The following is a 17,003-nucleotide window of genomic DNA, read 5'->3' on the forward strand; positions in this document are numbered from 1 at the left end:
TAACTATTTAGTCAGGGATACTGTCCTCTTTTCCCTTTTGACAAATAAGAAAAAAAATGACAACAGCCAATACAATAGCCTTCTGGTGTGAATGAATCAAAATTATACCTATTTTTTGTCAGATTGGCAAAAAAATATATTTTTTTGGTGTGCTGCAGAATTTTAATAATTAGTTTATGTGTGCCATGAGATGAAAAAGGTAGAAAATTGCTGTTATATACAGAATAGTACTGAAATCACAATTATCATCCAGAAATAGAGCAATGATGCTCTGAAATGTTCCACTTTTAGACTACTGCCAATGCAAGGACGTTTCAGTGCTAACATTAAAATGAACTGGAATTATATCAATTGAGGAATTAAATAGTTTGATAAAAATATTCTACTTTTTTCATTGTAGTATAAAAAACAACAGGCTGAAAGCTCTTCTTATGCTAGGGCCAGAAACCCCTGAATTCTCAATATTTAATGAGATATAAAATACTGTACCTTAAAACCCCAAAGGGCTCTGCACCATCTAGGACTGCAGATGAGAGTGGGAAAACTGGATGGGATTGGGCCTCCCAAGTTTAGAGCTAACACAGAATATCCCAGGAGCCTACTTTCCTTCTAGAAGACATCCAGAGCAATTTAGAAACATCAGGGAAACTCTGTAAGATGTAAAATTTAAAGACCTCTGGACCTAGACGATCTCAGGCTGGCCTTTTAAAAAATCGTAAAAGAAACTTCCCTGAACAGCTGAATAAAGAGGAGTTCCTACATCTCCTTTAATGTAAATCTCTGATTTAAACCTCAGGCAGTTTAGAGGCCCTCAGAACTGCCCCTGGTGCCAGACAGCTCTCTGCAGATGACGCACACACCCACTGGCATCAGACACTCCTCCCAGAGGAAAACACAGCTGTTAAGATTTCCAACCCTGGAGAAATACTGATGGTGAGAGCGAAGAGTAAAATAATACTACATTTGAGAAACACTTCAGAGGAAAGGAGGTATAAGGCAAAGCAATTAGCGATTATTCACTAAAAGAGAAGGAAGCAAACAATTTTCCCATTGTAATTTTAATCTAAACACAAATGCATCCAAAAAGTAAAGAGTAAATGTGATTTTTACACTAGAAAATTCTTCAACTGAATTAAGTGTATATGACAGATATTTATACATCAAATAAACTAGAAAAGACACTTACCTCCCTTTTTTTAGCTTCATTTGTGCTATACTTTGGAAAGAGGTAAGAAAAAATATTTCCACAACAACAGGCAACATGTACCAGGGGACCTTCTTTTCCTAAACTCAATCCTGATGCCACAGCCAGTACTAATGTGATGGTTTTAATCATTAAAGTCCATTTTCCCAAGTAACCTCTGATGATGAATCCACTCAAAATAGTTTTAATCTACAAAGGAAAGATTAAGACAGATTGATATCCAAAAAAAACCAAACCATGAGAACTTAACTAACTTAAGTTACTCTCTTGTTTTACTCAGAATACCACCTCATAAATTTTGGTGGACTATGAACAATTTACAATTAATTTTTCAAAAGCTTTAACTAATATGCTACATATAATAAATGTATATCATATTCTAACACTGTCCCAAGCAAGGATAGAAGGCAACCCTATCTCACGAACAAAACTAAAATATCAGGCCACGTTCAAGGGAATACAAACCTTAATACAAGATATATAATTACAAAGCAGAAAAAGACAAATTTAAATATTTGTTGTAGAAATATAATAGTTAGATATATTTCAGACATTTTGTGTCAGAAATAAAGATATTATGCCTTCTCAGTATGTAAATTATATGTAATATTTATCTACACGTTAAGTGACAACTGTTAAATACTGCATGATATTGCTCCTTATTTAAGATATTCTTAATAGACTTTGAAAATCACTACAATTTAGCTTTTAAAAGAAATGCACTAAAAAAGTGGTAAATTATTTAACACAGAAAAATACAAAGTGGGGGAAAGAAATGAGTTATGATGTTCAATCCTAACTATAGCCTCCTTTACTGTTGATAAACAATAAAACACAAAAGTTTGTGCTATTGATTCACTATGACCCAATGTTTATTTTAAAGTGTAAAACAGTTATATTATCTGCCAAATTCAAGAATTAACTTATTTAATTAAAATATATTTATATAGAAAAAGAGAGAGAAAGAATGTATTTAAATCAAAACATCCACTTATCAAATAACTTCAGGCTACAAGGTAATTCTTCAGGTTCCTGGGGTCTAAGTAAGTCTTATGCTATTTGTTTAGCCATGTGATAAATTAGTGTTAAGAAAAAAAAAAATCAACCTCCAAGGTAAATGGTGAAATGACTATAGGGCAGAATTTCTTTCAATGTCTAGAATAAGCTTACATTTTTTAAACTTTTCTTTTTTGGTTTTTAAATATATTTTTATTGATTTCAGAGAAGAAGGGAGAGGGAGAGAGAGACAGAAACATCAATGATGAGAGATAATCACTGATCGGCTGCCTCCTGCAGACCCCCATTGGAGATGGAGCCAGCAACCTGGGCATGTGCCCTTGACTGGAATCGAACCTGGGACCCTTCAGTTTGCAGGCTGACGCTCTACCCACTGAGTCAAACCAGCTAAACTTTTCTTTTTTTATATTACAAACAAACCATCCGCCCCCCCAAACAAAACAAAACAACTAATTTCCCTAGAAGCAAAAAAGATAAGCATCATAACAATTACTAAATGTTTAATGATACTAAATACTGTATGGCTTACCTCTGGAATTCCAGAGCCACAGGCATATGGAGCAAATACCTTTACCAAAGAAACAGCAAGAAAGGCAAAACTCAAGGCCCAGAAGATGTACATTATGTAGTTCATGATGTAAGAACCAGGACCCTATAAAGCAAACAGTTCAGTAGTATGAATTTAATTTATAGTGCACCACTAATGCAAGTGCTTGCCTCATAAGAAATGGGTAAAACTTGTAAAGGCTCCTGGTTTACTTCCACAATAATAAAAGCTTTACATGAACATTTAAGTAGAATCCAAAAACATATTTGTATCCATCCCAAGGAGACTTAGTCTTATTGTGCAGAGCCTCAACTATACTTCAATCTCTAAAATTCAGCTATAACCAATTTTTAAAAACATATCCATATATGATCCTATAACAATATATATTATACTAGAGGCCCAGCGCACGAAATCGTGCAGGTAGGGTCCCTAGGCCTAGCCTCCATCTTCTGCCCATTCGGCAGTCCCCAGGCCGAATGCTGCCTCTGTTGCAGGGCTGTCAGGCTGTTGGGATCACCAGCTCATCCCCGGCTGCTCGGGGACTCAGGCCTGTGGGAAAGCAGGTGCAGGCGACTTCACCTCCATGCGCGTGCGCATGGGCTGGCGTCTGATGGAACGCGCTGCCTGTTCAGGGCTGCTCACGCGGCGCCACCACTGCTGGGGCTTGAGACACTGATGGAAGCTGCAGGGTGCACCCATGACCTTGCTGCCCCAGTGTGAGCGGCCCCAAGCGGGCAGCGCGTTCCATCAGCGGCCAGCCCGGCACACATGCATAGAGGTGAAGTCACCAGCGCCTGCTTTCCCGCAGGCCTGAGCCCCTGAGCAGCCAGGGATGAGCTGTTGATCCCAACGCCCTGACAGCCAGCCCGGTCCTCCCACCACCCACCCCGATCCCGCCCCCTCCATTCACCATCACGGATCCATTGGGACCTGGAGCTGGGGGCAAGGACCAAGAGGTCAGCCATTCAGCCTACGCGCCAGTCCCCAGTCCCACCCCGCTCTGCTCGCGGGCCAGGGGGGAGGGACCAAGAGGTGCTCAATGCACCAGATGGTGATCAGTTGTTTGGTCATCCTGGTCATCATGGACACTGGCTTTTTAAATATATAGATAATATTCTAACTCCTAAAATATTCATTATAGAACATCAAGAACAGGATAATAATCACTTCAATACTGTAATGCCACACAGAAAAACTATGGATTTCTCCAAGATATCTCCAGTTAGGCCTTATTTTACTAAATTTTTTGATAATTCATACTTCTCAAATAATTGTGAAGTAATATGTTAAGCAGCTTTAGTAACCTGACTTCATGACAACTGTTTGTGGTTGTTACACAGATCCTACTGCACTTCTTTTCTACAATAAGAAATACATTTCACATCATAGCCCAGTAGACTCGTATGTGACTGTATAATTAATACAAGAGTTTCTTGAAACAATACTTATATTTTACTTGCTGCAAAGCAGTCTCATATTTTTCATTCTATCCTATTACATTTCTTTCTTTTTTCCCTTTTAATGCAGGTTGCAATCATCTAATATGTGATTAACTCTATAATTAAATGATTTTGGAGATTCATTTCTCTACAGCAATTTTTAATTCATCTTGAGACAAAGAAGACTTACCTCTGCTTGACCTATAATTAACTCTGCCCATGTTTTCCACTGTGGACATTTATCCCTCTCCTCAAATGTTGTTTCACTAGATCCCCAACAACACTGTTCATGGTTGTACCACAAAGCATTAAAGCAAATGCCTTCCTTGAGGTCAGTCATCCAATCAGCAGCAATGTCTATTAATCCAGCCAATGCCCCTATAAAAACAAGTCAGAGGTGGTAAAAAATTAAGTTTATTTTTGGGAGTTAAGAACTATCAAGTTAAAAAAGCCAAGGAAAGCAGGGACTCCCTACAAATAAAGGGTCACATCGGTAACATAATGTGAATTTAAGATTTTTAAATTTTCATTATCGTAAGTTTATACTACTTTTTAAAAACTGTAAATTCCTATTCTTTAAAACTGCCATTTTTTGTTTGAAATTAAAACTAGTTACATCATTCAAATTAATTGTGATTTTTTAAAAAGGTGTTTAAAAGATACTAAAACATATTCAAAATACAGCTACCTGGCAGAGGTTCACAAACCTGGTTACTGAAGTCAGAGTTTTTACTAGTATGTTTCAATCCAAAACTTAACAGAATTAATTTAATGCCCATTAGAAATAATGAGTGAAACTCCTAGCATTAATTAATTACTGTGCTAGACTTTCATTTTTTTCTTAAATATCAAAACATCAAATATATCAAGATCATTTACTGAGAGGATATAAAAAAATACACAAATTTATGGCCAAAATCTAGGTCCTTTCACCATATAAAAAAAACAATGAGTCACATAATTCTTGTGCATGTCATTTAGAGTTATCAGTAGTTCCCTCTATTTTCCACACAAATTTTAATTTTTTCTCATGCTCTTCTGGACATAATCTTCCACAGTGGAAGCTGAAAGTCATTAAAACAGTCCTTACTGTTTGTTTTCAGATCTTCAATGCTATTCTTAAAAATCTCACACACACAGGCTTTGTGGTTACTCTAGCATGGTGGTTAAAAGTGTAGGCTCTTGAACTAAACTGCCTAAATTTAAATCTTTGGCCATTTATTAACCTCTGTCTGTGCTTCAGTCCCTCGTCTGTAAAATGGTGATAATAACAACATATATACCAGAGATTTTCAACCGGTGAGCTGCAAGAATTTTCAAAAGATGCAATACCTGACTATTTAGTCAGGGGCACTGACCTCTTTTCCCTTACACTATCAAATAAAAAAATGACAACTGCCAGCACAATAGCTGTATGGTGTGAATGAATCTAAAGAATACCTATTTTTGCCCTGGCTGGCATGCTCAGTGGTTAGAGCATCGACGAGTGCACCAGGTTTGATTTCCAGTCAGAGGCATGTACCTGGGTTGTGCATTCGCTCCCCAACCCAGTTGATGTGTCTCTCCCACATCGGTGTTTCTCTCTCTCTACCTCCCCCTCCACTCCCTCCCCTTCCTTCCTCGCTCCTTCCCTACCTCCCTTCACCCCTCTCTGAAAAAGCAGTGTAAAATATCCTCTGTTGAGGATCAACAACAACAATAAAATGATACCTATTTTTGTAAGATCAGCAAAAATACATTTTTGGTGTGCCACAGAATTTTAGTAATTAGTTTATGTGTGCCATGATATGAAAAAGGTTGAAAATCACTGACATATACCATAGAATTGTATGAGGCTTACATATACATAAAGCTTTTAGAGCAGTGTATGACACATAGGAAGCACTCAATAAATATTACTTACTTAATATGAAGTTAACTTTAAAAGATATTTTATTGATCATCTGGTCCAAACCATGTACTTTACAGACACAGAAACTGAGCCCAGAAAGATTTGAAAAATTGGATAGAGCCAAAATGAGATGCAGAAGCCTCCTGCCTTCTAGTCTTGTGTTTAAGAAGAGTTTTTGGAGGAAAGAAACAAAATAAAAATGATTTTAAAAACCCAACAATACCTGAAAAAAAAATTGTGAAAAAGAGAGAGACCTACTTATTGTTCTGTTAACCAGAAAAGGACAGCATTAAAAGTTTCCTTACCGGATGCCAATCCTGTCAGTGTTACCACTAGCCATCCTGACCACGCATCGTACAAGCTTTTCGTCATTTCCCATGCTGATTCTTTCTTTTTGCTGTTGATCTGAAATTAGAAATGCTTATGCTTCATTTTCAAACTATGACTAGAAACCACAATTCTAGAATATAACAATTTTCTCAGTTTTTACACACAGGACAGTACTTTCTACACTAAATAATGGGGAAGGTGAGTTTGGGGCGGAACCACTATCAGTTGCTATACCTGTAAACCAATGACAAACATTTACCCAGAGATATATATTTTAGTAAGAACTTCAGAATTTGAGCCACGGCATCCATCCACAAACCATATAAAGTATGACCCAGACTGGTCTAAACCGTATCAAATTTAGCTGGTATGCATCTTTTATATTCACAGAAATAAGGCATTAAAGCTTGAAATGTGGATCATTCCCTAGTCATTCTCTGCTCCTAGAAGCTAAGTGGATTATTACATTCTTTAAAAGATAAGGTCAGTGAATAACAGTTCCATGCCGATTAATGTAGTACAAAACAATCATGTAAATAAAGGAACTATAAAAATAAATTTACAAATAAATGTATAGGTCTGTACATATGCAGGAATGAAGAGCTCCCATCCCACTGGCAGGTCCAGAGGCCCTCCTTTATCACTGTGTAAGGCAGATGTATCCTCCACTGAATATTGTGGAGGAGGTGAGGTTAGCATGGTGTTAACAGGTTTGATTTCCAGATCTCACTCTACTAAGACACAGGAAGCCAAGCCCTCCTCTCTTAATAAGAATGCACTTCTAAACCTAAACCCCTGTTTTACTAGGATTGCTGCTTTAAAAAGCCATGTTCTAGAAAGACATGTACCATCCGATTCCTCTCATATGTGGAATCTAATGAACAAAATGAACTAACAAGCAAAAAGGAGACAGATTCATAGATAGAGAGCAGGCTGACAGCTGGGGGGTGAGGGGCTGAGAAGGGAGTAAAGGGATTGAACAAAAAAGAAAGAAAAAAACTCATGGACACAACAGTGTGTTGATTACTGGGGGAGGGGCTGAGTGGGGGAGGCTGGAGGAGGGTATGAGGGGATAAATGGTGGTGGACAGAGACTTGACTTGGGGTGGTGAACACACAATATAGTACAGATGATGTGGTGTGGAATTGTGCACCTAAAACCTGTATAATTTTGATAGCCAGTGTCACCCCAATAAATTCAATAAAAAGGGGGAAAAAGCCATATTCTAGAAACTTCACTACTACCAGCACAGAGATAAAATTGGCTAAAAAAAGGGGGCAGGGGAAGCAATATCCTCTGCGTAGGACTTCAGTGCTCAACTGTCCCCTAGGAGGGCACCAACAAGAGCTTTATATGTATCGTGCATGCGCGAGTCAACTTAGCCTTTTATAGAATAAACTTGCTTAATTGGACCTGCTTTCTGATTTAGCTAAACTTTTTCTGGTTCAGTGAAGCACCCCAACTTCTCTTTCAGGTAACTGTCAGCAACACAGCAGTAAATATCAACAAGAAGCAGATTATTATTGTAGATCACGCAGGGAGAACAAAGGGTAAAATATTTAACTGCAGCAGTGTTTAACTATATTCTGCACAATGAGAAAACCTGAAGTCATTTTCAAGTTCCACCATTTCTTACTTTTCATTCAGGTCAAGTTTCTAAACTTTCTAAATCTCTGTTTTCCAGCTAATGAAAAGAAAATAGGATTCTCCTGAGTCTCCTATCTACCTTCTCCAGCACTTCTGTGAGGATCAAATAAGATGAGGCATGTGAAAATGCTTCACAGACATTTGGTTAAACGGTAAAATGTTTGCACCTGACTATAAAGCAAGTTGGGTTCCTGGGCTGAAGAAACTCCCAGGAAGCTAGTGGCTAGGGAGAAGAAACTGGACATTGCTACATGACGCCATTACCTGGCACCCACAGCCACTGTTTCCAGGCTGGGCTGTGGGCCACGCCATGGGGTCTTGGCAGCATTGGCTGCAATTTGGTGGGGTGTCGCTCCGGGGTGGTGGTGGGGTGTGTCCCATTTTGGGGAAGCAAGTGTTTGTGGGCACCAGGTCCATGCTGCTGTTTCTTTGTAAATGGCCAGTGCGCATCATGACAGCGTCTGCCCTCTGGTGGTTAGTGTGCATCATAGCTACCAGTCGGATGGTTGGACGGACACTTAGACTTTGATATATATATGTAGATTGCAGACCATAAAGTTACAAAGGACTTATTGGAATTTAAAATTTTGCTGTCAAAGAGATTTCTTTCTTTCTATCTTTTTTTTAATGTATTTTTGGATTACATTATACCAGGAAGTCACAACCCATAATAAGAAAGATCCATAAGTTGTACTCTTTAATAAAAGCCATTTTTTTGAAAAGCAATTCATTACAACACTCAATATCAATTTGAGAAACATTTCAGAATTTAAAAACTGAGAAAAGAGATAAAAGAGCAATACCGCATAAAACTATGTCCCCAGAAAGTAATTACTTTTGAATAATGAGAATTATGTAACGTTTCCTGTTTTGCCATAGCTGCTGTGCTGATCAAAGCCCAAAATCATGCTGACTTACAAATCTTGAACTTGGCTTAATCTTCCCCCCTAGTGGACCCTGTTTTCCTTTTCCTTTCTATTTTGTCTTACTACACACTTTTTTTTTTTAAGCTACCGCAAATCCTTTCTGGAAAGATATGGGGTATAAATAAACTAAAAAAAAAAAAAAATGCTTAAAATTACTTTAATGCATAACATATATTTTGACAGTCTGAGATCATTGGCAGAAATATATTACTAAAGGATCTAATTATAACTATATTTTTGTAAATAACTAAAAATACTTACCCGTCTATGCCTTTCTCTGTCTTTACATTTCTCCCGGACCCAATCAATAGTATGGAAATCATCATATGTACCAACGCCTGGAATTGGTTCATCCAAAAGATCCAGTAAATGTGTAGAACTGTTAATGCTGCCTCCGTTTGTCATTGTGTAATGAGTTCCTATAAGCAAAAGAGGAATAACGATTATGTTTTATGAGAAACAATGGTGAACTATGTAACCTACTTACAAGTTCATTTGTAATAGTATCACTAGAAATCATTACAATAAAATAGAGAAATTAAGAAAATGACCCAAGTTAAGAAAAAATTATGTAAAATTTGGAAATAAGGCAAAGTGGTTATGGCATGTCCTTTTTTAAAAAATATATTTTTATTGATTTCAGAGAGGGAGAGATAGAAACATTAATGATAAGAGAGAATCACTGATCAGCTGCCTCCTGCACGCCCCCAGCTAGGAATCGAGCTCGCAACCCAGGCATGTGCCCTTGACTGGAATTGAACCTGGGACCCTTCAGTCCACAAGCCGATGCTCTAGCCTCTGAGCCAAACCAGCCAGGGCATCTTTCATACTCATACTAGAGTATCAAAAATAAGCCTGCCTCATAGACTCTAGTCCAAGACAGCTAAGTAAGTTTGGACAAGTAATCTTTAAATGTTAAATATCCTATATATTAAAAGGGTAATATGCAAATTGACACTACCGGCCAAACAACCGGGAACTACTGGTCACTATGATGCACACTGACTACCAGGGAGCAGATAAGCAAAAGAGGGGAGCACCACTCAACCAGAAGCCAGCTCATGGCTGGCTAGAGCAGCGGCGGTGACGGGACCCTCTCCTGCCTCCACGGCAGCGCTAAGGATGTCTGACTAATGGCCTAAGCCAGTGGTCGGCAAACTCATTAGTCAACAGAGCCAAATATCAAGAGTACAGCGATTGAAATTTCTTTTGAGAGCCAAATTTTTAAAACTTATATAGGTAGGTACATTGTTATTAACTTAATTAGGGTACTCCTAAGGCAGTGATGGCAAACCTATGACACGCGTGTCAGAGGTGACACACGAACTCATTTTTTTGGTTGATTTTTCTTTGTTAAATGGCATTTAAATATACAAAATAAATATCAAAAATATAAATCTTTGTTTTACTATGGTTGCAAATATCAAAAAATTTATATATGTGACACGGCACCAGAATAATTAGGGTTTTTCAAAATGCCGACTCGTCGAGCTCAAAAGGTTCACCATCACTGTCCTAAGGCTTAAGAAGAGCCACACTCAAGGGGCCAAAAAGCTGCATGTGGCTCGAGAGCTGCAGTTTGCCGACCACGGGCCTAAGCCATTATCAGGACATCCCCCAAGGGCTCCCAGGCTGCCAGAGGGATGTCTGACTGCCAGCTTAGGCCTGATCTCCAGGGAGCGAGCTTAAGCCAGCAGGTACACATCCCCTGAGGGCTCCCGGGCTGCCAGAGGGATATCTGACTGCCAGCTTAGGCCCAATCCCCTGGGGAGCCCTAACTGCCCCCCCCCACCAGCCTGGTCACCCGTTACTGCCCCCCCTGCCAGCCCGGTCACCTCCAACTGCCCCCCCACTGGCCTGGTTGCCCCTAACTGGCCCCCCTGCTGACCTGGTCACCCCTTACTGCCCCCCCTCCGGCCTGGTTGCCCCACGCAGCCTGCTGTTCAGTCATTTGGTCATCCCTCACTAACCCCCTTGCCAGCCTTGGTCACCCCACACAGCCTGCTGTTCAGTCGTTTGGTCGTCCCTCACCAACCCCCCTGCCGGCCTTGTTGCCCCACACAACCTGCTGTTCGGTCGTCTGTCCGGTTGTTTCAATCGTGACAGCCCCTGGCTTTTTATATATTAGGATGCCACACCTTATAATAAAGACATATAAGTAAAGAAACATTTGAAATTTTTCTAAATCCCTAAAAACTCAGAAAAGCTGGTGCATAATTTCAAATAGGTGATTTCAGCATAAATAATTACAAATTACATCTTTAAATTATGTAGCAGTAATATAGATTTTATACCAAAGGTAAAAATCTAGAATTGTGTCATTTTAATAGAAATATAACTAACTGATAGAGAATATAGAGTGGCACTATACTAATATTTAAACAAACACTGTAAAAATATAACACAAAAAACCTGCTTATTTTATTGTATGAATTTAAGACTTGCTGTCTGGTGATTAAAATGACTCATTCCCTTTTATTTACAGATAAACTATAAATGTTAAGCCATTTCACAAAACTATCATCTGGCAAAGCTAGAATCTGAACTTTCCCCAATCACAATAAACACTGCCTAGATTACTAGTAGAGCAACAGCTTATCATAAATCTACTGGAGGGTGAAGGAAACGGAGGGTTGGACAAAGTCACGTCAGTACTAAAAACTACTTTTATTGCTGATAGGATCCAAATAAACTATACTGCAGGTTGCAAGTTCTGTTTCTTGATCATTCAAAGGGGCAGTATGAACTAGCATTAATATAGAAAGGGTTAATATTTTAAACAGTATAATAAATACTGAATATCGTTCTAATAAACTTAAATGTCTTTTACTTCTATCAGATAAAACAGAGTTTTCTCTTACCTCCCTACTCAATACATTTGAATGTTTGCCCTGGAAAGGTGTAAAACTTCTAAAAGGAGAATAGTATATTGATTTCAGTGTTTTGGCAGAAGTACTCCAAGAATAAATAATTTATTGTTCTTGACCAAGGGTTTAAAAGCCCAATCCTTGCAATGGCCCAGGCTCATTCACATAAAATATATACTCTAAACCTTACACTTAAAGCTCAATACACCAGCTCTTTTTTTCTGCCTCTACCCTGATTTTATTCAGCAATTTCCACTTGGTAAAAGCTAACTAAAAGATGCCGGAAGCTAATTCCAGCAGGTCATAAATGCAAGAAGTTCATTAAAAGGTTGGTGGACCTTGAGCCTTCAGCAAGGGATGGAAAATACATATTATTGCCTGTTGGAAATGGCTAAGGGCATTTCCCTAAAGCTGAAAAGGATGCATAAATGATTGCTGCCAGGCAGCTGAGGGCATTTCAATCTACATGTTATTGCCTCCTGCTGGCCAAACACCTGAACAGCCGAAGGCAGTTCCTCCAATCTGACAATGGATTCTGTATACTAAACTCTGCCTTTGATATGTATATCTACCTTGCTTTAGGACAATTTGTGTTAATAAAAAGCAAGGGGTCCAGAGAGACGGGAGGACTTTGTTTCTTTAGCTAAGTCTCCTCTGGCTCCCCAAAATGCCTTCCAAATTTGTTTCCTCTCTGGACTCTTGATTAATTTACCGCAGCCCCTTCTCCAGATTCCTTAACCCTTCTAGATGCCAAGAAACATCCACTGGCAAAAAGGCCACACATTTTCTTAAGAGAAAGCAACTGGAGAATGAATACAACAGAGTATAATATCTTGACAAATGTTAAGACTCTCTGACTCTGCTTTCCATGTAACATTAAAACTGGCAGGGGAGAGGGAGGTAAGAGAGCAACCAAAGGACTTGTATGCATGCATATAAACATAACCCATGGACACAGAACAGTAGGAGGGTGAGGGCATGTGCTGGGGGCTGGGATCGGCCAGGGAGAGGTCAATGGGAGAAAAAGGAGACTCATGTAATACTTTAAACAATAAAGAATTTTAAAAATTATTAAATAAGTAAAAACAAAAAACTGGTAATTTTTAAAAAATGTTTTTGGAGGGAAGTGCCATAGGCCTCTCTGGATTTCTGGTATGATAACATCACTTCTGTGGTACTCTTACCCAAAATGCATAAACTGAATCTTAGGAGGAAAAACAAGACAAACCCAAACTGAGGGAAATTCTACAAAATAAACGGCTTGCATTATTAAAAAATGTCAAAGTCATGAAAATCAAAGTTTGACAGAGGAACTGTTTTAGATTAAAGGAGATTTCTGGATTATTAGATCCTGGATTGGAAAAAAAAATAAGTTTTTTCTTTTATATAAAAGAATACAGTGGGACAACTGGCCAACGTGAAAATAGCCTGTAGCTCAGATAACAGCACTGATCAATGCCAATTTTTTGATCTTGAAAATTGTACTGTGGCTATGTGTAAGGGAATGTCTTCTCATAAGGAAATACACACTAAAGTATTTAAAAGTAAAAGTGCACTATGTCTACATCTTATTCTTACATGGTTCAGGAAAAATATGTGGTGCCTTTGTGTGTATATATATACTACTATATATATATTTTAATATATATTATATATTACACAGATATATAGCAAGAGAAAGAACAAGAAACAGAATAAACTAATGTGGTAAAATGTAACATTTCAGGAATCTGAGTAAAGGGTACACTATTTTTCAACATCTATAAGTCTGAAATTAAAAGAAAATATTATTTTAAGTGTACTTTGAAAAAATATTTTTTAAATGTATACTATGGCATATTTTACAAATTTCGAACCCCCTTCCAACCATGTGCCCTTATCTGGGTAGAATTTAAGAGACACGGACTACTGATCTTAATTATTACTCTTCTATGCAAAAAATACAAAAGCAAAATTTCTATACACTTAATGTGTATCCAACACAATGTCATCAGCCCCAATGATAAGAATTTCCAAGCTGTTTGCACCAATGTAGGTGAATAGCAAAAAGGGCACATATTCCTCTGACAGACTTATGAACTAAGAAGTAAAAAAGTAGAGACTATCATTCTTTTTTATGAAGTAGCAAAAAGTATTTATTTTAGCCATGTGTCTTGACTTCAGTGATGTTCAAATAATTAACTCTGTAGAAACTCTGACATCTAAACTATGTACAATCGAGGGTCCTGATATAATGTATGATTTTGACTTAATTTGGGTGGTACTACTTTAGCCCTAGTGCTCAATTCAGTTTCCTCACAACATGCTCCATAGCCTTGGCCCTTTCCCTTACATTTTATTAACTTCCTGAGGCAGCAAGAAACAACAGCCAAGCCCTACTAACTAGTGGTCACAAGGTACGGCTTTCCTTAAGCTGAAGATAACATCATGCCCTAAATTGTGTTTCAGCTTCTAAACCCTAAAGTGAAACGACCCCCATGAAACCAAACTGAGGGACCACGGAGCTCACCTCAAGACCCGACATCATGATTTACCTTACTTAATCCCAAACCCCTTATTCGTGATGGCATGATTTTGCTTCTTGCCTGTAAACCATTGGGGAGTTGGGTATTTTGGAACGCAAGCTCATCCATTCTCCACATTGGCACCAATCTAATAAATTAATTCTTTCATCCACTAAAAACTCCTGCTTGTACACTTCTTTCAGTCTGTGAACCTACAGATGAACTCTCATTCAGCTCGGTAACATTTATATGCAGTAATTCTAAGTATGTGAACACCAGAAATAAAGGACTCACACTTTTTAAACCAAAGGACTTTGTGGATCAATGTATTATGTTTTAGATCTTGCACACTGTGTCCCTTAATTAGAATATCTAGGGCTACCACTGCACATGTTGAGGTGGAAATTAGCCAGAGCAGCTTGTGTCCCCACAGACTGCTTGAAGGTCATTCTGTCCCCTCATGCCTACTTGCTTCTACTTGACAGAGCAAAGGTGATGAAAACAGTAAAGTAGAGAGGAAATACTGCTTGGTCTTGGTTTTCGGGGAGCCCACAGAAACAGATTTCCCCTTTAAATTATTTCTGAAAGAGAGTGGGTCCTTTTTATGACTTGCTGTCATATTAGCTTGGACAGTGAACAAGACAGATTTGGGTATGAAAATAAAAACTTTCTGCTGAGATAGAGCTGATTAGAATATTTCTTGGACTCTAATAAGTATAATTAAATGAATCTCCAGGAAGAGAGGAAGGTACCTTTCTCCTTGTATCCTGTTTCTTACTTACTGTACTGGATTATTACTGACAACTGAAAGGTGCCATATTGACTGTGAGATTAATAAATATTTTTAATTTAAAGTATGTTATTGCAAAAAACTGCTAAATATAATTTAAGAATTGGCTGGCCACTAAAAAATATTCAGACTTTTACTTTAATATATGTGTGACACGTCATATATTTTCTTTTGTATCTTGTTCTGCCAAACATGGAAATCTGAGTAGCACAAAGAAGGAAAATAGGAAAGATTTTCTATCATACTCTAAATTGAGTAGGGAACATTCACATTTCTAATGGGATCACAAGAATACCTACAAATCCCACATTAGGAGTAATTTTAAAGGTATTATGCTTCCTAACAATAACAATAGTTTTTAGATATTCCCAACCTATCATTTCTTTGTGTATATTTCACTGCAACCAGATTTGTATAAAGTTTAACTTACATATATTAAAATGAAATGAATATAAATTATATGTGTTAATAAAATTTTTATAAACAACAGTATAAGTTTAACTTCATCTTTCAACTTCATCTTATGCTTGAATGAAGCATAGAACTTGCACAAAATTAAAGTTCTTCATATATAAAGTACATCTCTCTTTCTTTCCTAAAATAATATTGCAAGGGTTGGTTAATTCGGAAATTATAATATGGCTTTCCTACAGCAGATATCAGGAAGGGAGCATGGAAGACCAAGGTGGTGAGGCTGCACTTCCCTGATTATATACTCAGTAAAAGCTCTTCTTACAGTTGTATTTTATTAACATAATGACATGATTTGCCCTGGGCTTCCCATTTCTCAAAGTATATGCAGCTCATTATTTATCTGTGAAGACAGTAGTAGAGATACACTGGAATGCCTTTTGGAACTGCTAATCAAGGCTCCTCACCCAACACGACTTCCTTTTCCCCTCCACCTACATTCCCCAAACCAGTTCAGTGAGACATTCACAGCCACAGGAGCAGAAATACAGCAGATGTCAGAGAACAAGGTTCAGTATCATGGCTTCTGAGTTTCATATTTAGGTTTTTGAAACTCATATAACAAGCAAAATCTTAAAAGCCAATACCTTTGAGTTGTGAGTGATAGGTTTCTGGCTTTTAAAAGACTAAGTAAAAAGAGGTTTATTAGCGTTAATAAGCCATGGCTTGAAAAAAGAACACATGAAAAACCAATTCTACATAGCTACATAGGGTTTGCTGAGGAATCAAGGGGAGGGAATGAGTAAACAAGAGAGTTACAATAGTTAGACTGGAAATTGGCTCCAGCCTTTAAAATGTCCTATAAACCAAAAATAAAAATATTACACTAGCCACACTGATTTATAAGCTTTTCAGTATTTAGCATATTTTTATTACTAGGCAGACATTCTAAAACTATCTCAAATCAAAATCCTATTTTCCAATTAGTTTATTTATTTTTTCTATTGAATTAAATGTTTGATTTATTGTCAACTAGAGGCCCGGTGCACAAAAATTTGTGCACTGGGAGGGGGGGCGGAGCGGCCTCAGCCAGGCCTGCACCCATTCACAGTCCAGAACCCCTTGGGGCAGGGGTCCACAAACTACGGCCCGCGGGCCACATGCGGCCTGCCGAAAACATTTATCTGGCCCGCCAGGTGTTTTTGCCGCTGCTGTGTGCATAGGAATTTGTTCACAGCTTATTTTTAAACTATAGTCCAGCCCTCCAACGGTCTGAGGGACAGTGAACTGGCCCCCTGTTTAAAAAATTTGAGGACCCCTGCCTTGGGGGATGTCCACCTGTCAACTTAGGCCCACTCCCTGGGGGATCAGGCCTAAACTTGCAGTCAGACATCATTCTGGCAGCCAGGGAGCCCTCGGGGGATGTC

General features: G+C 38.3%; 1 protein-coding gene across 4 annotated transcripts in view; it reads right to left on the reverse strand.

Moving 5' to 3' along the window:
* The window catches only part of CLCN3 (chloride voltage-gated channel 3), an 88,843-nt gene that overhangs the window by 26,527 nt on the left and 45,313 nt on the right, over positions 1–17,003 (reverse strand). For all 4 annotated transcript variants that reach the window (XM_081090935.1, XM_081090936.1, XM_081090933.1 and 1 more), the window contains 5 exons: positions 9,266–9,423; positions 6,407–6,506; positions 4,401–4,588; positions 2,751–2,873; positions 1,187–1,393 (listed from right to left, as the gene is read on the reverse strand). In XM_081090935.1, the coding sequence (XP_080947061.1) occupies positions 1,187–1,393; positions 2,751–2,873; positions 4,401–4,588; positions 6,407–6,506; positions 9,266–9,423 (776 nt within the window). The remainder of the gene's footprint in view (positions 1–1,186; positions 1,394–2,750; positions 2,874–4,400; positions 4,589–6,406; positions 6,507–9,265; positions 9,424–17,003) is intronic.

Source organism: Myotis nattereri (genome assembly GCF_964212035.1).
Source record: "Myotis nattereri genome assembly, chromosome: 5".
Taxonomy (NCBI): Eukaryota; Metazoa; Chordata; class Mammalia; order Chiroptera; family Vespertilionidae; genus Myotis; species Myotis nattereri.